Here is a 25,439-nt window from a genome sequence, read left to right as displayed (position 1 = left end):
CAGACTGATCGAGGTAGTGGCACCGGTGAAGTAGAATTAGCCAACAGTCTTATGATGTGACTGTTCTGTATAGGTTGTGGTAATTTAGTGGTTATATTATGGTCATATTGAGGTTGAATCGTGGTTATGTTGAAGTCCTACTCACTGATGGTGGTGAAGACACTGGTGAAACAAAAGTAGTCGACAGTGTTGAGGGAGAGCAGGTGAAACAGGAACTGCTCCTTCTCCTCCTCACAGCGCAGGAAGGCGTAGCGTTTATACAGCTTCCTGGGAACGCCACAACACACATGAACCACGGCTTCCACACTGTCGACGTGAATAATATTGGGTGTTTATGTGTGCGTGCGTACTTGGTTAAGGCTTGGCGGGAGAGCAACCGTTTGAGGTGTTGTGAGAGCAGCTTCTTCTCCAGAGAAAGACGGATCCAGGCCCTCGCTCTGCCCACATCAGTCTTTATCTCCCCCATACTCTGGATGTGCCTGAGAACGGGGAGGAGGGAGGCGTGGGGATGTGAGAGAGAAGGTGAAGAGGTAAGAACGAAGAATTATTATTATTTTTTTAAATAACAGCATATAACAAAACAAATAGTTGACTTGCATGGATAAAGTTGTGAGATAATACCATCCATCTATGTAACATCGTAATGTACAGGTTCAGTGGTGGGGAATTCATACCTCATATCCTGTATGACGGACTCTCGCAGCGATGGCATCCCTAATGACGACTCAGACTTTCGTCTCTCTGGACCATTTGACACTGTGGGAGGGAGAAAGAAGCACACACACATCTCAGCTTTGGCAGCGCTCCAATTGAAATCAGATGCCACTGGAGTGTGAAAGGTCTGTAGATTAATTTTAGCAAATGAAATGAATTTCAAATGGAGTATTTCATGGGATCATTGGCTATAGATATTGCGTGACTGAATGAATTGAGGGTAGGAGGCACATGTGTTTTATATTAAATGGACCATGTAAGGTGTGTGTGTGTGTGTGTGTGTTCTTACCTGGTGACTCTGCCTGCTGCTGCTCCAATGTCTCCTCTCTGGCCTGGTAGTGCAGAAGGTGGGACCACAGAGCTGACTTCCCCTACAGCGGTCACAGTCCAGAGGTTAGAGGTCAACCCACACTCTGTTAATAGCCAATACACTGCCTAATACAGGAATCACAGCTCTGCCAATAGCTAATATATTCACTAATACTACTAGACTATAGATAGAGGAATACCAGCCAATAAGCCTAATGAAATAGGGTCATATGGTTATGACTATAAGACCTGATTAATCAAAGTGTTGGTAGACTGAACTCTGACCTATAGCAGGTTCTTCCAAGTAGAACACTGAGCATGAGAGTGGGTATATTTTGTAAATGCAATGTTGTCATTACGATAAAACCTGATTAACAAGAGAAAGAGAGAGTGAGTGTGTGTGTGCATGTATGTGTGTTTCTGTTCAGTGCATGTGTGTGTGTCTGCATGTGTGTCTGCACGTGTGTGTGTGTGTCTGCACAGACCTGTTTGACCTGCAGGCCATGGCTCCAGATCCTCTCCAGCAGGTCACAGAGGGAGGCGATGAGAGTGTTCTCCTCCAGACCTGTGATGTTGGCCTCCCCATGACCCAGCTCCACCGCCTCCCTGCCCATCTTCTCCACCAACATACGCTTAGTCTGGAGACAGGAGACACAGCAACATGGTCAACACAACATGACCACTACACATAGGATACAAACAACATGTTTGTAGACTGGAACCAATCCGCTCATAACATGAATTAACAAAATTGCGCCGATATACAGTACCAGTCAAAAGTTTGGACACACCTACTGATTCCACATTTTTTTTTATTTATTTAGACTATTTTCTACATTGTAGAATAATAGCGAAGACATCAAAACCATGAAATAACACATATGGAATCATGTAGTAACCAAAAAAAGTGTTAAATCCAAATATATTTTATATTTGAGATTCTTCAAAGTAGCCAACCTTTGCCTTGATGACAGCTTTGCACACTCTTGGGATTCTCTCAACCAGCTTCATGAGGTAGTCACCTGGAATGCATTTCAATTAACAGGTGTGCCTTGTTAAAACATTTCTTTCCTTCTTAATGTGTTTGAGCCAATCAGTTGTGTTGTGACAAGGTAGGGGTGGTATACAGAAGATATCCCTATTTGGTAAAATACCATATTAGGGCAAGGACTGCTCAAATAAGCAAAGAGAAACGACAGTCCATCATTACTTTAAGACATGAATGTCAGTCAATTACATTACTTCAAGCGCAGCCACAAAAGCCATCAAGCGCTATGTTGACATTGGCTCTCATGAGGACCGCCACAGGAGAGGAAGTTCATTAGAGTTACCAGTCTCAGAAATTGCAGCCCAAATAAATACAGTAACAGACAAAATCAACATCGACTGTTCAGAAGAGACTGCGTGAAATTAGGCCTTCATGGTCAAATTGCTGCAAAGAAACCACTACTAAAGGACACCAATAATAAGAAGAGACTTGCTTGGGCCAAGAAACATGAGCAATGTACATTAGACAGGTGGAAATCGGTCCTTTGTTCTGATGAGTCCAAATTTTAGATTTTTGGTTCCAACCGTCGTGTCTTTATGAGACACAGAGTAGGTGAATGGGTGATCTCTGCATGTGTAGTTTCCACCGTGAAGAAATGGAGGAGGTGGTGAGATGGTGCTCTGCTGGTGACACTGTCAGTGATTTATTTAGAATTCAAGGGACACTTAACCAGCATGGTTACCACACCATTCTGCAGCGATTTGCCATCCCATCTGGTTTTCCCTTAGTGGGACTATCATTTAATTTAAACAGGACAATGACACAACACACCTCCAGGCTGTGTAAGGGCTATTTGACCAATAAGGAGAGTGTTTGAGTGCTGCATCAGATGACCTGGCCTCCACAATCCCCTGACCTCAAGCCAATTGAGATGGTTTGGGATGAGTTGGACCGCAGAGTGAAGGAAAAGCAGCCAACAAGTGCTCAGCATATAACACATTCAAGACTGTTGGAAAAGCATTCCTCATGAAGCTGGTTGAGAGACTGCCAAGAGTGTGCAAAGCTGTCAAGGCAAAGGGTGACTACTTTGAAGAATCTAAAATCTATTTTGATTAGCTTTTTTGGTTTCTACATGATTCCATAGTTTTGATGTCTTCACTATTATTCTGCAATGTAGAAAATAGTAAAAATAAAGAAAAACCTGAATGAGTCGGTGTTGTCGTAGCTGAATCAGAATTAGTTAGGCAACATAGATAAATAAGATGTTTTATTTACTTTATACTTGTCATTAGAATGTCTTCGTTTGGACTATACTGTTGGCAGTTGCATTTTCCTCTCTCTTCTCTAGGGAAAGGTCACTTGGGGCCCAGAGAGGGGAGAGGTCAGGCTTGTCTTTTACATGTCTGGTAATAGGCAGAATATCAGAAAGGGAGAAGTCAGGTTTTAACATTGTCTTCATAATGAATATATCTGTTAAACCATGTGAAGGGCTCCACTATGTCTGTATTCCAGTCATTCCCTCCTTTTCCCATTGGGGGGAGGAGTATGGCAGTGTCTGGAACCATTGTATGTCCCCTCTGATGTTGAAACTTATCTTTTATAGTATATGACCTAGAGGCTCACTCCCCTCAGTGAGCTTGTCCAGTGGTGGGGAGTATTTGAGATGGGAGTATCTAGAATTGACAATTGATATATGCCATTGGATGAGGTAATGTTTTGGTAATATGAAGTACCAAGAACGAGAAGTAGAACCCCGTCTAAGAGACCAAACTGAACGATAATTTATAGCCAATGCTATCTGGCTATGGGATACTCCTCTTTCAAGTAAAAGGCCCTTTGTGAAGTTCCTAAGATCTGTGGTTCGTCATTGTGAGTTGAGGGGGGTGTATCTTGGCTATAAAAGATTAAGTATTCTTTTGTAAGCAATCTCAGAATTCATTTATAGACACTGAATTGATCTGAGAGTCACAGGGCTATGGTGAAGCTCATAATTAAAGATGAAGTTTAAATAACTCTGACTGGTGTGTGGTTTGCACCCTCATCATTTGGTATTACAGGAAATTGCCACGACAGTGTCCAAACGTTTGACTGGTACTGTACATTGGAGACACACAGCAACTGCAACCACAATACATTTCACCTGTACAGACTCACCTTCATGCGACACTCCTTGAGTAGTCCCTCTACAAACTTCCAGTTGGTCTGAGCGATGACGGCAGGTGAGAGGTCAGACAGCTTGGGCTGACGGAGGTTCTTCCCCAGGCTCCGAGCCTCCTGCATGTACTTCTGATGAAGACAGACACAGAGCAACAGTCAGTTCGGTCTATAAAACTCTACACCTACTATTAACCATTACAGGTGGAAGGAGGGACATTTCTCAGCTGGGTCAAACTTTAAGCAGTTGTGTAAGGGTAGGAGTGAGGGTTTTGTACAATCTTGAATACCTTTTAACAAACATTGGGTTGTGGTGAGGGGTTGTGCTGGTGGAGAAAACAAGGCAAAGTGAAAATAAAATGTTCTGTTTTCTGTTAACTTCTCCACAGTGTTTTGAGGCGTTAAGCCCATTTCAGTGACACCCTCTGGTGGGTTCAGTCTAGTTGACTTAAATTGGCTTGAATTTGAAATTATTCCGGATTTTGTATCCGTTACAATTCAGAAATTCCTTTCTCATCTCTCTCCTCCCCACAGAGATCATACAGTAGATACAGAACTGTAAAAGGGTAGGAGGAGGAGAGAGATAAGGCAAAACAAGATCCTCTGCAGAGCCATGACTCACTCTTCAGTGCTGTTGACTTTAACTAATGTAACAGGTACATGAGTCATCTATCAAACAGAGCCAGTGTGTGTGAACATGCAGGAATTGTGTGTATGTGTGAAGCAGGACGAGTGGAGAAGTGGAGTGGGGGTCGTCTTGGGGGTTGGGGTAGTTTTTAAGGGGTTAGTGGGAGGGTCAGTGGGGGGGGGTCCATCACTCCTCCACGTACCAGGCAGCACTCAGAGGCAGACTTTTTTGGTGGTTTGAGAGGTGGGGGAGACGACTTGTCCCACTCCCAAAACGCCATGGAGTTCTGCAGGACTAGACACCCCTCTACCTGCTGAGAGGTGGTACGGCCCAACCCCAATGCACAGGACCCACAGAAAAACCAGGAACGAGAAAAGGGGGAAAAAAAGCACCATGCACATGAATGCACAGGACATTCAAATAATAGAAAGAAACTAAGAAAACAAGCTACAGAAGAAAAAAAACATGAAATCAGTTAAGACAAGGACGGACAGGTTTTGAAAACGGAAGAAAGCGGAGAACAAGCTTTCAAAAGAACGTAAAGGCATGCAATGGAACCAGAGGAGGAGGAGGAGGAGTGAGGATGAACAGGGAGGGATGTCTGTGTCGTGTCCGTACCTCTTTGAGGTCGTTATCTAGAGTCAAGTGTTCTGTTTGTTGTCTGTGACGGTCTTTCCTGCGCTGAGCCGTAGCGGTACGATTGGACCACCTGCTGACAGACACAACACTGTCAACTGCATAGACCTATATAAAGACTCGACTCACCTACATACTACAGATGGAAGATTGGGGATAAACATTTGTTAACTTGGACTACATCACCGTAGCACAACTGTAGCATATATACAGTTGAAGTCAGAAGTTTACATAGACCTAGGTTGGAGTCATTAAAACTAGTTTTTCAACCACTGCACAAATTTCTTGTTAACAAACTATAGTTTTGGTAAGTCGGTTAGGACATCTACTTTGTGCATGACACAAGTAATATTTCCAACAATTGTTGACTTACATGGATTATACTCATTGTATCACAATTCCAGTGGGTAAGAAGTTTATACACTAAGTTGACATTGCCTTTAAACAGCTTGGAAAATTCCAGAAAATTATGTCATGGCTTTAGAAACTTCTGATAGGCTAATTGATATCATTTGAGCCAATTGGAGGTGTACCTGTGGATGCATTTCAAGGCCTACCATCAAAATCAGTGCCTCTTTGCTTGACATCACGGGAAAAATCAAAATAAATAAATCAAGACCTCAACAAAAATTGTAGACCTTCACAAGTCTGATTCATCCTTGGGAGCAATTTCCAAACGCCTGAAGGTACCACGTTCATCTGTACAAACAATAGTACGCAAGTATAAACACCATGGCACCACGCAGCTGTCATACCACTCAGCAAATCAATCCCAGAACAACAGCAAAGGACCTTGTGAAGATGCTGGAGGAAACGGGTACTATAGCCACAGTAAAACAAGTCCTATCTTGACATAACCTGAAAGGCCGCTCAGCAAGGAAGAAGCCACTGCTTCAAAACCACCATAAAAAAGCCAGACTATGGTTTGCAACTGCACATAGGAACAAATATCATACTATTTGGAGAAATGTCCTCTGGTCTGATGAAACAAAAATAGAACTGTTTGGCCATAATGGCCATTGTTATGTTTGGAGGAAAAAGGAGGATGCTTGCAAGCTGAAAAACACCATCCCAACTGTGAAGCACGGGGGTGGCAGCATCATGTTGTAGGGGTGCTTTGCTGCAGGAGGGACTGGTGCACTTCATAAAATATATGGCATCATGAGGGAGGAAAATTATGTGGATATATATTGAAGCAACATCTCAAGACATCAGTCAGGAAGGTAAAGCTTGGTCGCAAATGGGTCTTCCAAATGGACAATGACCCCAAGCGTACTTCCGAAGTTGTGGCAAATTGGAATAAGGACAATAAAGTAAAGGTAATGGAGTGGCCATCACAAAGCCCTGACCTCAATCCTATAGAAAATGTGTGGGCAGAACTGAAAAAGCGGGTGGGAGCAAGGAGGCCTACAAACCTGACTCAGTTACACCAGCTCTGTCAGGAGGAATGGGCCAAAATTCACCCAACTTATTGTGGGAAGCTTGTGGAAGGCAACCCGAAATGTTTGGCCCAAGTTAAACAATTTAAAGGCAATGCTACCAAATAATATTTGAGTGTATGTAAACTTCTGACCCACTGGGAACGTGATGAAAGAAATAAAAGCTAAACAAATCATTCTCTACTATTATTCTGACATTACACATTCTTAAAATAAAGTGGTGTTCCTAACTGACCTTAAGACCGGACATTTTTACTTGGATTAAATGTCAGGAATTGTGAAAAACAGAGCTTAAATCTATTTGGCTCAGGTGCATGTAAACTTCCGACTTCAACCCTGTTACATTCATATAGCCGTTCTATGTCAAAACAACAACAATAAAAATGCCAGAAACAATGCCTGTCATTGGTTGGCTCTTCGTTGATGGCATCATATACGCACTTGTTATTGGTGGGTCCGACTGAGAGCACATCAGACTGCAGCTTGGGGAAGAAGCCTTGTTCATATTTGCCCTGTCCAATCTTCATATCCAACAGGTGGGGGTGGATGGCTGTGTGGTCGATCTTCAGCAGCCGCTGTTCGATGGCCTGGGCTGGAGAGGGAAATCAAATCAAGGGAGGGGGATTTGAGTAAGGCCTTCTTTTGGTATAACCACTAATTGAGAATACATTTATTACAATGCTAGAACTAAACCTTTTGAGTTCACTTTGAATGAAGAGACATACACACAAAGACACACACACACACAAATAAGCTGCCACTCTAGTGCTCCTCTACACAAAGCTTAGCAGGACATAAAAGCATTGTGTTTGTTCAATTCATCATCTCAGTGCTTGCTCTGTCTTTCTCAGTCTCTGTTTGCTCTCCAAACCTACCTCCTTCTCTAACCATTTCCTTTCTTTCTTTAACGAACACAAGGTAGAGAGAACAGATGCAGTACACCTCAACCCAAACCAACAGGCATCTGTCAATTAACCCCTGCTCGTATCTGTTGGCGAGGTCATTATTTACATGGCAGATATGAGCTTTTTTTTGTCTAATCAAAACCCTCTGAATTTATCCTCCAATCTCAGTCCTCTGTTTGTCAGACAGGAGAGAGAGAGGAGCACCGGAGCGACCGAGGGAAATGAAGCAGAATAAAATAGTTTCTTTTGTGTGTGTGTAATTGGGGAACTGCATGCGCCACCACCTCTGAAAGAGCTCTCCCTGAACAATTAGGCTTTTACAGCATTAAATTCTGCCAATGTCAGACCCTGTGAATTGACTCCCCATATACCTGTAGCGCGCACGTGCAACACACACACTTCATTGTCTGTGAGAGTGTCTGGTCAGGTCTTTTTTTAAGCTTAATTAGAACTCATTTGGCTTGCCCTCGTTAAGTCTCAGATTTCTGCTGCGTAGGCAAAATGAAGTGAGGAAGCCAGACTCAGTGGGGCAGGGGTGTTTGGGGGGAAGCGTGCATGTGTGTGTGTGTGTGCGCGTGTATGTATGTATGTATGTATGTATGTATGCATGCATGCATGCATGTGTGTGTGTGTGTGTGTGTGTGTGTGTGTGTGTGTGTGTGTGTGTGTGTGTGTGTGTGTGTGTATATGAGAGAGAGAAAAAGAGAGCTTGAAGGAAAGAAAGAGAAACAGAGCGTAGAAGAATGAGCTTTGTGGGGTGAGGCTTTCTTTGAGACAAATGGGCAGAAAAGGCCAAGGGGAGCACCTGCTGAGTGGAGAGAAGTCTGCTGTTTCCAATGAACACATGAAATAGAGGTCAAGAGGGGGAAGAGGATGATGAGACGGAAAGTAATAGGATGGATGTGGAAAGAGATGGATTTAAAGTGAGTCCTGTGTGACCTCTTAAAGCATCGTTGGTATGCCAGCCAGGCAGACAGACAGCAGTCATCTACAGCATGCTGATCAGACAGACAGCACAGAGGAGCACATTCTCATTCAAGACCAATCTTTCAATTAGTCCCTCTCCTCTATCCATATTTTTCTGTTAACTACCAAAACTCATTTTAAACGACTATAGATTTGTCCTTCAATTCCACCTGTCCCTCTCGGTCTTTCTCGCTCTCGTGCCCCCCCCACACACACACCCGCCCCCTTCCCCACTCACCACTCTCTTCTGACTCACCTGACTCCTTGAGGACGGTGCACCTCTGGTAGTTGGAGGATCGCAGACTTGGGGCTCTAACATTGTATAGACGAGCTTTATCGATGCGTCCGTCGAACACGCGGAGCAGCGGCTCCTTCTCCTCCCATTGGGACATGATCTTGTTGTCGATGAAGGTGGCGAACATCTGGGTCTCGATGAAGTGGGACAGGAAGGGCAGGTAGGGCTCCGGCTGGTCAGACAGGAAGGATGCCTGGAGAGAGGGGAGATCTGTTAGTACAGATACACGAAAGAGTAGGGAAAGACATGAAAACAAATACTAGTAGGTAGGGAAATATACAAATGTAATTACAAAATGATATTAGGTGCACACAGGGATGGACAGAAATGACAAAATAAAATGACAAAATACCATAAAGATCAACGTGTCAAAATAAACTACAAAATACTTGTCTTTTGAAATGTATTTAATAAAAAATACATGTATTTTGTATTTAGAAATACATTTACTTAGGACTGTGTTATGTTGTTTACATAGTTTGTATGTATATTTAGTGTAAATAATTTATCACACCATTAGTACCAGTTCTTAAAAATGCTGGGAAATTGTTCATTTTTGTATATTTGTATGTATATTTAGTTAATTTATCACACCATAGTACCATTCAAATTACGTACTAAGTACTGTACAAAATACAGTGCCTTTAGGAAGTATTCAGACCCTTTGACTTTTCCACATTGTGTAGTTCAGCCTTATTCTAAATTGGATTAAATAGTTTTTCTCCCTCATCAAATCGACACACAATACCCCATAATGACAAAGTAAAAACAGGTTGAGATTTTTGCAAATATTTTTTTTCATACAAAACTGAAATGACACTGACATAATAACTATTCAGACCCTTCACTCAGTACTTTGTTGAAACAGCTTTGGCAGCCACTACAGCCTCAAGTCCGGGCTCTGGCTGGGCCACTCAAGGACATTCAGAGACTAAAGCCACTCCTGCGTTGTATTGGCTGTATGCTTAGGGTCATTGTCCTGTTGGAAGGTGAACCTTCAACCCAGTCTGAGGTCCTGAGTGCTCTGGTGCAGGTTTTCATCAAGGATCTCTGTACTTTTCTCCGTTCATCTTCCCTCAAACCTGAATAGTCGCCCAGTCCCTCCCGCTGAAAAATATCCCCACAGCAGGATGCTGCCACCATGCTTCACTGTAGGCATGGTGCCAGGTTTGCTCCAGACATCAACGCTTGGCAGTCAGGCCAATCTTGTTTATCATGGTCAGTGTCTTTAGGTGCATTTTGGAAAACTCGAAGCGGGCCGTCATGTGCCTTTTATTGAGGAATGGCTTCCGTCTGGCCTGATTGGTGGAGTGCTGCAAAGATGGTTGTCCTTCTGAAAGGTTCTACCATCTTCAGAGGAACTCTGGAGCTCTGTCAGAGTCCCTTCAGGCCCTTCTCCCCCGATTGCCCAGGCTGCCATCTCTAGGAAGAGAATCTTGGTGGATCCAAACTTCTTCCATTTAAGAATGATGAGGCCACTTTGTTCTTGGGGATCTTCAATGCTGCAGAGTTGTTTTGGTTCCCTTCTCCAGATCTGTGCCTCGACACAATCCTGTCTCGGAGCTCTACCGACAATTCCTTCGACCTCATGGCTTGGTTTTTACTCTGACATGCACTGTCAACTGTGGGACCTTATATAGACAGCTGTGTGCCTTTCCAAATCATGTCCAATCAAATGAATGTGGACTCTAATCAAGTTGTAGAAATATCTCAAGGATGAACAATGAAAACAGGATGCACCTGGGCTCAAAGGGTCTGAATACCATTTCAGTTTTTTTTTTTTTAAGAATAAGGCTGTAACGTAACAAAATGGAAAAAGTCAAGGGTTCTGAATGCCCTGTACATTGGAGTGCAGTTCAGCCCACTGTACAAATGACATACATACAAATGACTAAATACTATGAAGTAACTGAAATGCATGTATTTGAAATATGTAACAGAAATACTGCCCATCTCTGGGTGCACAGCACGTAGCATAAACTCACACCAACCAACTCTGTTATCTGGCTGTTTGCTGATATGAATGCATTTCCCCTGTGATTTTATAAATGTAAACATTGTTATTGCCAATACCGTGTCTTAACAGCTCCAGCTGTGTTAGTCTTACTTATTTATCAAATGGAATATTTTCAGGAATGAATTTAATCCAGCATCTCACAAACATGATAATGCTCCAGTGGACTTCCACTATCACACAACACAGGCCTCAATAAACAGCCCGTTACATCAAGGTAAACAGTGTGTGTGTGTGTGTCAACCTATCTCACCTTATCAAAGTTGTGCATCTGCTCTCGGTTGGTGAGCCAGGACTCCAGGTCTGGAGCGCTCTGGATGACGAAGGCCTCATAGTCCGCGAACATCATGGTAAACCTGCTAGCGAACACCTCCCTCAGCTGTACATTCAGCTTAGCGTTCCTCAGCTCCTCCTCTTCGACTGCCGTCCTCCCCCCCTGGCCCTCTCCCTCACCCCCTACCCCCCTCAGGGCATCCACGCGGACCCCTGTTCTCTTAGCCAGAGCCTGGAGTCTTTCCAGAGTAGCGTTCCCTTGGAGAAGCTCCAACACAGCTAACTGTTCCCCTCCTAGGTTCCCATTCCTCCCATCGTCCTCTAGCTCCCTCAGGGCCTGTTGGCTCTTCAGACCAGGGTGACGGGTAGAGACAGACCCAAGGGTGGTGGTGGAGGTGGGGACAGAGGTTGGAGGAGCGCCCCCCACTGGGGATATGCCGTAGCGGAGGAGGACTTCGCTGAGCTCCTGGATTAACTCTGGTTTGTTAGGGAACTGGGGGAAGTCTTCAGGCAGCTCGATACAGTGGTTGTCAATGTCCACGAAGCACAGGTTAGCCTATTTAGAGAGAGAGAGAGAGAGAGAGGTTAGAAATAACATGGAAGTTTATACAACAATTATAACATAGCTATTGCTCAATGAATAGATACTCAGGGAGGGGTGTGTTGGGGTTGGGGACTGGACATGGACAGATTGAGTATTGGGTAAGTGGGTCAATATGTGATTGTCAGTATTAAACCCAAAACACCAGTCTCAACGTCAACAGTGAAGAGGCGACTCCGGGATGCTGGTGTTTACTATTTAATGAAGCTGCCAGTTGAGGACTTGTGAGGCGTCGGTTTGTCAAAATAGACTAATGTACTTGTCCTCTTGCTCGGTTGTGCACTGGGGCCTCCCACTCTCCATATATATTCTGGTTAGAGCCAGTTTGCGCTGTTCTGTGAAGGGTGTAGTACACAGCGTTGTACGAGACCTTCAGTTTCTTGGCAATTTCTTGCATGGAATACCCTTCATTTCTCAGAACAAGAATAGACTGAAGAGTTTCAGAAGAAAGCTCTATGTTTCTGGCCATTTTGAGCCTGTAATCGAACCCACAAAGGCTAATGCTCCAGATACTCAACTAGTCTAAAGAAGGCCAGTTTTATTGCTTCTTTAATCAGAACAACAGTTTTCAGCTGTGCGAACATAATTGCAAAAGGGTTTTCTAATGATCAATTAGCTAATCCAAGTTTATCATTTTAAAAGGCTAACACAACGTGCCATTGGAACACAGGAGTAATGGTTGCTGATGACAGGCCTCTGTACGCCTATGTAGATATTCCATTAAAACAATCTGTCGTTTCCAGCTACAACAGTCATTTACATGAACAATGTCTACACTGTATTTCTGATCAATGATGTTATTTTCTTTCAAAAACAAGGACAATTCTAAGTGACTTCAAACTTTTGAACGGTATACACATGCTGTGTTATAGTGTATACTTCCAGGCTCTACTGTCCCTGTGAGAGGATGACTAGGGGTTCCTGTACACCTGAATACATGACATTAGCATTTACTGTCTGGCATCTGAAACGCTGGGTTTTCCACCAATTGACTATAGTTTTATAACAGCATTTGCTAGGCTCCAGATGTGAATTTCAAAACTCAACATTTTCTTCTCCGTGTATTTCTGGGTCCAGGTTTGACTCCATGTGCATTGCTCTGTAAGGGCTGAATCAGTCGTCTGTGCACAGATCTGACCTGACGTGGATTGGCTTAACGGAGGTTTATTTAGGTAGTGGAGAAGACTGCAGGCCATCCGCCTGATTTACGAGATGAGGAAAATGGAGCACGCACCCCGCTGGGTGATTGTACAGGCACACAATGTTTTAGTTTCGGGTTAAAAGCCATTGGTTCCTCTTTTGCATTAAAAAGAAAGGATGGAGGATCAAGATGGACAAACTGATATGAAAGGGTTGGTATTCATGAGTGTATGCATGTACTTGTTTGCTGTTGGCTATGCAAACATGACTAATATGATTAGGAGACAAATTACTGTTCTGCCATTTGAAATGGAAATGAGATGAATTCTGTCTACAGAGCCAGGGTTAAAAAAAGGCTTTCATTCATTCACATCCTCGCTCTATGATCCTTCCCTTCTTTCCGTTTGCTTTCAGCCGTCCATTTCTAGGTCATCCTCCTCACTTCAAAGAATCATTCAGAACTGGAGATATTTCTAAATTAAAACATTTGGCACCGTGTGATCTTTAAGGGAGGATCCGGAGGAACACAAAAGGGCAGAAAATTGGATTGTGAGGAGGAGGCAGGAGCAGCACCAGGGAACGCCATCGGATGCTGCACTGACTCCGATAATTAGCATCCATACGGAATGGGCCAGATTAATGAGCGGTGGGAGTGGGGGGGAGCCCTGAAGCTGGGAATCTCTTTGGGATGTTCCAGACCATTAGGAGTCTTATCTTGTCCACACACACACACACACCGAGGGTTCCATCACTTTCACTGTCTGAGGTCGCTTGAGCCTTTCCAGAGAAATATCAATTTGAGTTCCTTCTACAAAAGAACAATAGGGGGCTATGCAAACACATTGGGCTGCGAGTGATACTTCTATTGGGTTTTATCTCCAATAGACTAAAATAAACTTTCAATAGACGTTCCTCTACAATAAGGAGTCTGAAAGCTGCATTTCCACTTCCCCGCTCAGTCTGAATAGGAGGCAGGTAGTCTGTCTGTGTGCGTGGGAGGCACATTGTGGAGAGTCAGGGTTGGATGCCATTGGACAGTGTGCATTCAGCAACAATGAGCCCTTACTGTAACTGCCTACTGCATGAGACACACACTTACAAATAAAAAAACAGACCCAGTCTCACACACAGTCACAGAGACACACCTCCTGCGGCAGCTCTAGTTTGGAGCGGTCGGTGCCCTCCTTGGACTGCAGGCCCATGAGGTAGGGCACGGGGGCATCCAGGAAGTGCAGCAGTGACGCGGGTAGGATGGGCACGTAGACATGCTGCCACTGGAACGGGAAGAGCAGGGTCGTGATGCCCTCCGCAACTGTCATCAACCGCTGGTAGTCTGGAGAGAGGTAGGGTGAGGGAAGGGAGAGAAGTTGTGAGGGGGAAAGGTGGAGGAAAAAGGAGGGATGGAGTGAGTGATTGGAAAGGTGGAGGGGAGGGGGGAGGGGTAATACAAGGGAGATGTTAGAGGAGGGAGGAGAGAAGAAGGTGCAGAGAATAACTTTAAATCAACAGATCAAAATTGAATCTGGGGGCAATATGGGATGAAAGAAATTCTGTTCTGATGGATTCAATTTAAATCACCATTCTGTGTGTGTGTGTGTGTGTGTGTGTGTGTGTGTGTGTGTGTGTGTGTGTGTGCGCGCGTGTGTGTGTGTGCAGTACGTGTGTGTGTGTGTGTTGGCCCGCACTGGTTCCTGATTAAAGATTAGGATCAGTGGTCTCACCCTGGCTTTGGTACTGAGGTTCAGGAGTTCCATCATCAGATATGAATAAAATGATCAGACCGCAAGCCTGACTGACCTCCATAATAAAACGGAATAAAACGGCACGCTATACCAATTTATCCACGCAACCCCTCCTTTTCTCCATCCCTCACTCGCCTGCTTTCACTCTCGCCGCTGCTCAGGCACAGAGGTTCTGTGTACTTTCATTCAAAATGCATTACACTTTTCAAGGTCGACAAAGCATTAAACAAAGACCTAGCCAATTTACATTCTACAAGAGAACTAGGGGACCTGGCATTTGTATATTGCGTGTGTGTGAGCGACTGTGTGAGAGCATCTACCTTGCCTCAAAGTCTGTCTTCAACTTGACCATCTTGCCATAAACACACAGACCAGTGCATGCGTCTCACACACAGATGGACGGACAGACACTAATTTACCCTCTCTCTATTCCCAATTCGCCCCCTCCCCCCGTACGCATACAAGGTCTCAGGTCAGGGAAAGACAGCATTGGACATTACACTGGACTAAACACTGCACATACAATATATTCCAATACAGAGGATGGATCCAGACTGGCTATATCTACTCTCTGTTCCGGAGACCAATGGTCGGTTACTGTGTATTAGACAGAGTGGCTGTAAGGATCCAGATGCTCTTTCAGAGAGCTGAGAAACAGCTCCACTTTAGCATCTCCTCCTCTCGGTCTCATGAGCAACTAATCATACTAACACCACACTAACACTGTGCAGAGAGCACACCAGACCTGGCCATTCATCAGTGTGTGTGTGTGTGTGTGTGTGTGTGTGTGTGTGTGTGTGTACTGCAGGAGCACCTGTGTGTGTGTCCATTAGCCACTGTCTGCGCCTCGAATTCTCAATTTTGAGGCCTAGCTACAAACAAGTCATTAGGAACAGAACAGGGATGCTTGCAGTTGAAATTGTAATGATGATATATATATATATATATATATATATAAAAGTATTTAGTCAGCCACCAATTGTGCAAGTTCTCCCACTTAAAAAGATGAGAGGCCTGTAATTTTCATCATAGGTACACTTCAACTATGTCAGAGAATCACTGAGCCATCAGGTGACCACTTACACAATGTAGCCGCTTACGGGTATTCTTCAACATAAAGGCGTAAAACTACGTCACAATGCTGTAGACACCTTGGGGAATACGTAGAAAAAGTAATCTGGTTGGACGCATTGGAACGCAGAGCTTTCAAAACATGAGGCACTTCCGGATTGGATTTCTCTCAGGCTTTCGCCTGCAATATCAGTTCTGTTATACTCACAGACAATATTTTTACAGTGTTTTCTACCCTAAGCTGTCAATTATATGTATATTCTAGCATCTTGTCCTGACAAAATATCCCATTTACTTTGAGAACGTTATTTTTCCAAAAAGGAAAATACTGCCCCCTAGTCACAAGAGGTTGGCTCCTCTGTCCTCCACTCGTTACCTGTATTAATGGCACCTGTTTGAACTTGTTATCAGTATAAAAGAAACCTGTCCACAACCTCAAACAGTCACTCTCCAAACTCCACTATGGCCAAGACCAAAGAGCTGTCAAAGGACACCAGAAACAAAATTGTAGACCTGCACCAGGCTGGGAAGACTGAATCTGCAATAGGTAAGCAGCTTGGTTTGAAGAAATCAACTGTGGGAGAAATTATTAGGAAATGGAAGACATACAAGACCACTGATAATCTCCCTCGATCTGGGGCTCCACGCAAGATCTCACCCCGTGGGGTCAAAATGATCACAAGGATGGTGAGCAAAAATCCCAGAACCACACGGGGGGACCTAGTGAATGACCTGCAGAGCGCTGGGACCAAAGTAACAAAGCCTACCATCAGTAACACACTACGCCACCAGGGACTCAAATCCTGCAGTGCCAGACGTGTCCCCCTGCTTAAGCCAGTACATGTCCAGACCCGTCTGAAGTTTGCTAGAGAGCATTTGGATGATCCAGAAGAAGATTGGGAGAAGGTCATATGGTCAGATGAAACCAAAATATAACTTTTTGGTAAAAACTCAACTCGTCGTGTTTGGAGGACAAAGAATGCTGAGTTGCATCCAAAGAACATCATACCTACTGTGAAGCATGGGGGTGGAAACATCATGCTTTGGGGCTGTTTTTCTGCAAAGGGACCAGGATGACTGATCCGTTTAAAGGAAACAATGAATGGGGCCATGTACCGTGAGACTTTGAGTGAAAACCTCCTTCCATCAGCAAGGGCATTGAAGATGAAACGTGGCTGGGTCTTTCAGCATGACAGTGATCCCAAATAACACCGCCCGGGCAACGAAGGAGTGGCTTCGTAAGAAGCATTTCAAGGTCCTGGAGTGGCCTAGCCAGTCTCCAGATCTCAACACCGTAGAAAATCTTTGGAGGGAGTTGAAAGTCAGTGTTGCCCAGTAACAGCCCCAAAACATCACTGCTCTAGAGGAGATCTGCATGGAGGAATGGGCCAAAATACCAGCAACAGTGTGTGAAAACCTTGTGAAGACTTACAGAAAACGTTTGACCTCTGTCATGGCCAACAAAGGGTATATAACAAAGTATTGAGATACACTTTTGTTATTGACCAAATACTTATTTTCCACCATATACACTGCTCAAAAAAATAAAGGGAACACTAAAATAACACATCCTAGATCTGAATGAATGAAATATTCTTATTAAATACTTTTTTCTTTACATAGTTGAATGTGCTGACAACAAAATCACAAAAATTATCATCAATGGAAATCAAATTTATCAACCCATGGAGGTCTGGATTTGGAGTCACACTCAAAATTAAAGTGGAAAACCACACTACAGGCTGATCCAACTTTGATGTAATGTCCTTAAAATAAGTCAAAATGAGGCTCAATAGTGTGTGTGGCCTCCACGTGTCTGTATGACCTCCTGGGCATGCTCCTGATGAGGTGGCGGATGGTCTCCTGAGGGATCTCCTCCCAGACCTGGACTAAAGCATCCGCAAACTCCTGGACAGTCTGTGGTGCAACGTGGCGTTGGTGGATGGAGCGAGACATGATGTCCCAGATGTGCTCAATTGGATTCAGGTCTGGGGAACGGGCGGGCCTGAATCTTGCATTAGGAGGAACCCAGGGCCAACCGCACCAGCATATGGTCTCACAAGGGGTCTGAGGATCTCATCTCGGTACCTAATGGAAGTCAGGCTACCTCTGGCGAGCACATAGAGGGCTGTGCGGGCCCCCAAAGAAATGCCACCCCACACCATGACTGACCAACCACCAAACCGGTCATGCTGGAGGATGTTGCAGGCAGCAGAACATTTTCCACGACGTCTCCAGACTCTGTCACGTCTGTCACATGTGCTCAGTATGAACCTGCTTTTGTCTGTGAAGAGCACAGGGCGCCAATGGCGAATTTGCCAATCTTGGTGTTCTCTGGCAAATGCCAAACGTCCTGCACGGTGTTGGGCTGTAAGCACAACCCCCACCTGTGGACGTCGGGCCCTCATACCACCCTCATGGAGTCTGTTTCTGACCGTTTGAGCAGACACATGCACATTTGTGGCCTGCTGGAGGTCATTTTGCAGGGCTCTGGCAGTGCTCCTCCTGCTCCTCCTTGCACAAAGGCAGAGGTAGCGGTCCTGCTGCTGGGTTGTTGCCCTCCTACGGCCTCCTGGTAGTCTCCTGGTAGTGCCTCCATGCTCTGGACACTACGCTGACAGACACAGCAAACCTTCTTGCCACAGCTCGCATTGATGTGCCATCATGGATGAGCTGCACTACCTGAGCCACTTGTGTGGGTTGTAGACTCCGTCTCATGCTACCACTAGAGTGAAAGCACCACCAGCATTCAAAAGTGACCAAAACATCAGCCAGGAAGCATAGGAACTGAGAAGTGGTCTGTGGTCACCACCTGCAGAACCACTCCTTTATTGGGGGTGTCTTGCTAGTTGCCTATAATTTCCACCTGTTGTCTATTCCATTTGCACAACAGCATGTGAAATGTATTGTCAATCAGTGTTGCTTCCTAAGTGGACAGTTTGATTTCACAGAAGTGTGATTGACTTTGCGTTACATTGTGTTGTTTAAGTGTTCCCTTTATTTCTTTGAGCAGTGATATATATATATATCATCCTGCCTCCCATGGGGAGGACTAAAGACACATGATAGATAGGAGTAATAATACCCTCATAAAAGATCTGCACCACAGGACACGCAGAAATGGAATGAGTCATGTAGAGGCACTGTGAAAGTGTGGTTTGAGGATCCCAGTAACACATTATATGATTGGATCCTAGATAAGAAAAGGGAGACAGAGAAATGAGATGGACCAACACACAGAGAAAGTGTGGTAGCGAAAGAGCAGGAGAAACCGAAAGAAATAACTAAAAGGAGAGTGTGAGAGTTGCTGAGTAAACTTTCTAGCTCATCTGTGGTGCACTGCACACACACACACACTCGTACAATAACACACTGACCGTACACAAGCCAAACCCTCACACTGCAATACTCAATTATGTATGAGGGGAAACCTAGTAGAGCTGCAGATAACTTGGGACTTTTACATGGCTTTACTTAAGCAATGCATAAAATAAAGGAAACTACACAGCAAACTAATACCCATGTATTTATATTGCATAAATGCACCAATTTGCCCTTCAGCTTCTAGTCTACCAAAGAAACGCTTGCAATCATTTTAGCGGTAACTACTTCAAAGTGCTGCCAACATGCCCTTTTGGCATTCCCTGTGGGAAACCAGTCTCTCTGAAATGAACAGCGCAATAGAACCACAACAAGGAACATAAGAGAACAAAAATCAGGAGAACCTAGTTTATAACCAAACATACTCTCACAAGCCTCTGCATGTTGAGGGTTTTGACTTGACACAGCCTGCTCTGTGATGCAGAGAAAGATAGTGATTCTCATTAAAGGATGAGTCACGGTACTTTACTCATGTCTCAGCAACTCTATCCCCACTTTCCTTCCTCTCTCATCCACTGTTATGACCGTATTATGTGAAGATACAGGGATACGAATACACTGTCAGACTCCAGTTTTCCCCAACCTGAAAAACATCAAAATCACCCTATAAAGGCTCATGGGGGAATAATATTATTCTCTCCGCCCTATGTTGAACTCAGCTGAACTACATGGGGGGGGGGGGGTAATTTCAGGCAGAGATCATGGGAGTGTTCAACTCTATTTCACAGGGCCAATAAACTTTCACAGCACATGATTTTAGCTTTAAAACAGCAACCTTTCTCTCAACTGCATGTCAAAATGGAGAAATGGAGAAATGTGTAGACTTGTCGGAAAGTTGCTTAAAAATGGCAAAGTCTCTACACCGCCAAGAGGCCTCATGATGTTGCTCTAAAACTGTGCTCCTGGAATGACTAAAATATAAAATGACTGATTAATCATCTTATTAATTACATCTCAGACCCACGCCCTCCACAGAGCAGCAGGATTGGACTAAATGCCTGCTTGTCACTTCCTTCCCGTGTCTCGGCCAATGAGTGAGCGAGGGTCATGGTGGCCACTGGGCAGATTCCGTCTGTTGTAAATTCATGGGTTGTTGATGGATCATATATGGCCAAACTTGTCACATTAACACACATGCTGCATCCTATTCACAATATTGTGCACTAGTTTTGACCAGAGCCCAATGTGCCCTGTTCAAAAGTAGTCTGCAATATAGGGAATAGGGTACATTGGGACCCATCCACAGAACATTTTATAGATGCAGTTTCCGTGCATCAACCCTTCCATCAAATTGCCCCCAGGCAAATCAAGCAGTGTTTTTATTATAGAGAAATTAGAATGCCTTTTAGCAGCCGCGTCGCAGGGTAGGCGCTAGATGGGATGCCTCAAATGCTTCCGGTGAAAAATGAGTAACATTAAAATGTTACTGGAAGTGTTTTTCATTCGGAAAAATAGTTTTTAAATTATTTTGTTTTAGGAGCGATTCCCTCTGACAGTTGGTTTGATCAATTAAACATGGGAGATCATTTCTCATCAAAGGATAGATGAGTGGGGATGGATGGGAGCGAAGGGGTGGATGGGTAGCCTAGTGGTTAGAGCGTTGGACTAGTAACCGGAAGGTTGCAAGTTCAAACCCCCGAGCTGACAAGGTACAAATCGGTCGTTCTGCCCCTGAACAGGCAGTTAACCCACTGTTCCTAGGCCGTCATTGAAAATAAGAATTTGTTCTTAACTGACTTGCGTGGTTAAATAAAGGTAAAATAAAAAATAAAATAAATGAGGATTAGTGGTAGGAGGAGGGAGAGGCCCATCTGTCGCTTTTCGCTCAAGCAGACAGAAATGGCATGGTGCTAGTAACAGTGGAGTCCCTTTGTTTGGCTGCCATCAACTCAACTAATGAACTCCCATGCACTACAGATAACTACATTAGAGACATTAAGCTCCAAACAACTCTAAAACAAAACAAGAACCACTTAATGGAAACTCACAACCATTAATTCATTAGGCAAGACTAGTATCCATTCCAAAAGGATGTCAATGGACCAGGACCACCCAATCAAACATTCAACACACAAGAAGCTCTCTCGTTGTCTCTTTCTCTGTAACAGTCAGATAATGGCATCCTGTAGTGTAGTCTACTGTAATCTACAGTGAAGTCTATGGCAGATACAGTCAGTCTTGGCCTGACGTCTACAGTCTGTCTGGCCGTTTTCCCTTTGACTGACCATGCTTTCTAATCCCAGCCACTACCCTGCTACTGTCCAGTCAGTCAACCCGCATAGCTCCAGTCCCAGGGAGAGGAACAGCTCTCTACCCCACCCAGATTACAGTAGTCTAATCCTAAACTAATTTGAGCCAGGGAGTCAAGGACAGGCCTGGACCACAGATTACACCCCAGTAATGACACAGCCAGTCATGTTCCATTGGCTCCAGCTGAGGGGATGTGTTGAGGAATGACTTATCCGAACCATCCCCCAACCTGGTATCTGTCATCACCATACCACCTGGCTGGAGAAGCAACTCCCACTCAACAACCTGCTGCCAAGGAATGTAGAGGCAGAGAGGAGTGTGTGTGTGTGTGTGTGTGTGTGTGTGTGTATGTATAATAAGCATCTCTTACCCTGTGAGTAGAGCAGAATCTGCATCTCCAGCAGGGTACAGTTGAACAGCTGCACCAGGTTCTCTACCCCCAGCAGAGGGAAGGTCTGGCCCAGAGGGAAGTCAGCCAGAGGCAGCTCCCCGGGCCCAGGACGCTGACACACGATGGGCTCGTACACCCCGTGGAACTTCAGCGAGCGCCCCGGAGGGGGCAGGGGCACCTCGTACAGGATGTTGTGCACGTAGCTCTCCAGGGGGAGGGGTGGAGGCAAGGAGGCCGTGACGGCCCGGTGCACCTGGGACAGGAAACGGCGGCAGGCGTGCATGAAGGGCATGGGCGTGATCAGACACAATGCCTTGGAGACATAGAGCGTGTCACGCGACGCGTCGTAGCCGCCGCACGCCGCCGACCGGCACGAGGATGAAGACGGAGAATCTGCTTCGTCGAGGCTGCTAGCCAGAGAGTCCATACTGGAGGAAGATGAGGAAGAGGAGGAGGGGGGGTGGTGGAGGAAGGGTTCTCGGCCTGGTGCATCTGGTAGAGGGTCTGCATGGCCGAGCAGATCTGAGGCGACGTCACCTCCTCGTAGAAGGTGTGGACGAAGCCGTAAGTGCGAGAGCCGTCCTCCCGCGTGATCAGGAAGGAGTGGAACTGGGTCTCGCGGCTGTCTGCCTGTGTCCTGAACGACAGGCCTTTGGGCATACAGAGCTACGAAGAGAGAGAGGGAGAGGGACAATAATAATGATGATTATTAATGTGGTATTAATAATTGAGATAGTTGACAGAATCAATGAGGAGGCCTTACATCAGAAACAACTGAGACTGCATGTACCAGAATGTGTGTGTGCCAGACTGTGTTGGTGTGTGTACATATACAGTCTGAATATGTGTGTGTGTGTGTGTGTGTGTGGGGCGCGTCGCATCCCTAATCAAGTCAGCATAATCTGCTTTGATAGCAGCCCAGTCAGCAACACAGCAGCCAGCATGAAATAAAATATGGTTGATTATCTCCATTATGTTGATTTGCAGAGCTGAGCTGAATACAAAATTAATCATCACACACACAAATGAACCCCTGTCGCTAACACAGATAAACAGGCCTGTAGTTGGCCAATGTTCTGTTCAGAATGGATTATAAAAGTGGTGAGTGAATCATGGTTTCAACTGATCACTACTGACAAGATAATCACTCCCACACTACCTCAAACTGTTCTGTGTGGAAACCGAGAGGCAAATAAAAACATCCAAAATGCTGCAATTTCTCCCCAGAAATGAGATTCCATACGCTTCCAAATCAAATCCTTCTATCCCAAGAAATATCATGAAACCATATGGATCAAGGAAAAAAATATTCCTCCCTGGAAAAGAGGGAGAGAGTTCAAACCTACTTTGAAGATAATGATAAGACAACAGGATTCTAATATCCCTTTGCAACAATGTGGCCATCTGTGCTAATGAGCAACGGAGCTGGTCCCAGATTTGTCGTCTTAACCTGCACATATTTGACCTACTGCCGGTTGAAACTGGGGAAACATCAACAAGCGATCAAAATCAGTACAACTCTGCATGCATGCTAGAGCACATTTGCCTAAACCAACACTGCTCTGAAACACATTATACAGTATCAACAACTCAACACCGTCTGACATGTTGCATACAAGTGACTCCGTAGCACAGCAGCTTCATCTAATCCCATTGAAACACTTCCGTTGAAGTCTCCCTCAAAACTCTTCCTGTTCTAACTGTGTCTGGGGCCATCAACCTGGGCCTCAGCTCTGTTAGGCTCATAATTACTTCAGATAGACATTTCAGAATTCCTAGCAGAACATTTCAGTGTTCTTGAATAACCCCAGGTGATCTGTTAAACTATCCCCTTATTCCGGCACGGACACGGGAATTGTGGGGGTTCCGGGTGAGTGACCCACTGATGAGTATGGCGCAATAAGCTTAACAAACTGAAGCACATACACATTCATATCCCCGGGCACTAGCTCACACACACACACACACACACCTTCTGACTCAGGGCCCAATTAACAAGAAAATCAAATCAGTGCCAACAGCAGACTGTCTGTCTGACAGAAAGAGAGACAGAAAGAGAGAAGGAAACAAAGAAATAATAATCAAGGGAGGGATTTATGAGAAAAGGATTGGGATATGAAAAGCAATCATCAGAAGGGCTTTGTTGCCAGGCCCACAGGGGCAGGAAGTGTGATTACACTAAGGTCACCCTATGAGCAGGGAGAGTAGAGATGAGAGAGGAGGGACATGGAGAGTGGGAAAGGGGATATGGATGGTGAGTTGGATGGAGATACTATACATAGAAATGAATGGGGTTGTGTTGAGGCAAGCAGGGAGAGGGCTGAGATTCATTCTGGTTCTGCCATTGGAGCCTTCATAGCTGCACTGCATTGGTGTTCCATTTCATTGGAACACACCGCACAATGGGCCATCGTTTCCATGCCGATGTAAACTGAGAACCCGATGTGAATAATTCAGCGGTTCTGACGCCAGTGTGTGATGTAATGGCCAACGCCAACGGAAAAAATAGTGACCTTGCATCACGAGAGGCAACGGTCAGCCGACACCAAACGTTTCCAGGGCCTCCTCTATAGGGACTTGAGGGACAGTTATCAATGTTAGCTACCTCTAATGGGGCTCAATATGCTGGGCTAGGCAAAACACACACACACTGACTCACACACACACACCACAAACATATCATCCCTCAACCATATACGCTTCAGTGGATCCAGATCATTGAGTGACAGGTCAGCGGGACCTTTAGCAGTCTCTTCCATGACAGGTCTTGAGTGATTCAAAACATGTTTAATGTAGTCTTCTGGTTTGTCATTTCCTGCAGTGTATGGGTTATATTGGCCATCTATCACAAATCCCAGAGGAGACTTATTGCTGTTATAAACTGATTACCAACGTAATTAGAGCAGTAAAAAAATACATGTTTAGTCATGCCCGTGTTATACGGTCTGATATACCATGGCTCAAACCACCAAGTCTATAAAAAATGCTATAAAGCACAAATACAATTTCATCATCTTAACTTTTCCCTTTTTTCTCATGAACGCAGATATTTGACAATATAAAGCTTTGTCTTATCAGATATTCCCTCCCCTAAATGTACCCTTTCACCCTGGCACGCTTCCACTCCCCATGTCCAGTCAACACGAAACAACTCAATCTAAACCAAGACTGCAGAAAAGCAGCCACAGTCCGTGTAGCGCAGCCTGCAACCCCCCCTGGGTAAATCCATAGAGACAGAAGGGATTTGGTGCCTTCGCCACATTACCCAGGATAACCTAGAGAGAAGGCACTGCATTGTGTCTTAATCCTGGGCCTCTCTGCTCCAATGGTGTGTGTGTGTGGATTCCTAAAGCATTGGTTGGAATAATCCTAGCATGCCCTTCCTTTCCACTGTATATGATCGAAAAGGCCTTTCAATGCCTAGTTGGGGTATTGTTAGAGTCAATAGCCCCGTTTATCGTCCTCCTGTTCCCCAATAAAGGTCCATCCATCCATTCCTTCCCCCAACCCAGTTTGGTTCCCTGCTGCCCACACATTAGATT

The 25,439-nt window shown here is 44.9% G+C and overlaps 1 protein-coding gene across 1 annotated transcript in view; it reads right to left on the bottom strand.

Annotated features, from left to right (window-relative positions):
- Nucleotides 1-25,439, bottom strand: part of LOC115106999 (DENN domain-containing protein 5B-like) — a 77,989-nt gene that overhangs the window by 8,877 nt on the left and 43,673 nt on the right. The window contains 14 exon segments of the mRNA XM_029630288.2: nucleotides 146-267; nucleotides 351-479; nucleotides 675-756; nucleotides 1,004-1,085; nucleotides 1,509-1,661; nucleotides 4,166-4,297; nucleotides 4,996-5,106; nucleotides 5,412-5,502; nucleotides 7,310-7,460; nucleotides 8,996-9,227; nucleotides 11,302-11,877; nucleotides 14,208-14,395; nucleotides 21,877-22,359; nucleotides 22,362-22,563. Coding sequence (XP_029486148.2) covers nucleotides 146-267; nucleotides 351-479; nucleotides 675-756; nucleotides 1,004-1,085; nucleotides 1,509-1,661; nucleotides 4,166-4,297; nucleotides 4,996-5,106; nucleotides 5,412-5,502; nucleotides 7,310-7,460; nucleotides 8,996-9,227; nucleotides 11,302-11,877; nucleotides 14,208-14,395; nucleotides 21,877-22,359; nucleotides 22,362-22,563 — 2,734 coding nt within the window.

The sequence above is a fragment of the Oncorhynchus nerka genome, linkage group LG23 (assembly GCF_034236695.1).
Source record: "Oncorhynchus nerka isolate Pitt River linkage group LG23, Oner_Uvic_2.0, whole genome shotgun sequence".
NCBI classification, from domain to species: Eukaryota; Metazoa; Chordata; class Actinopteri; order Salmoniformes; family Salmonidae; genus Oncorhynchus; species Oncorhynchus nerka.
Note: the sequence above shows the minus strand (reverse complement) of the source record. Positions and strands in the feature narration are given on the sequence as shown.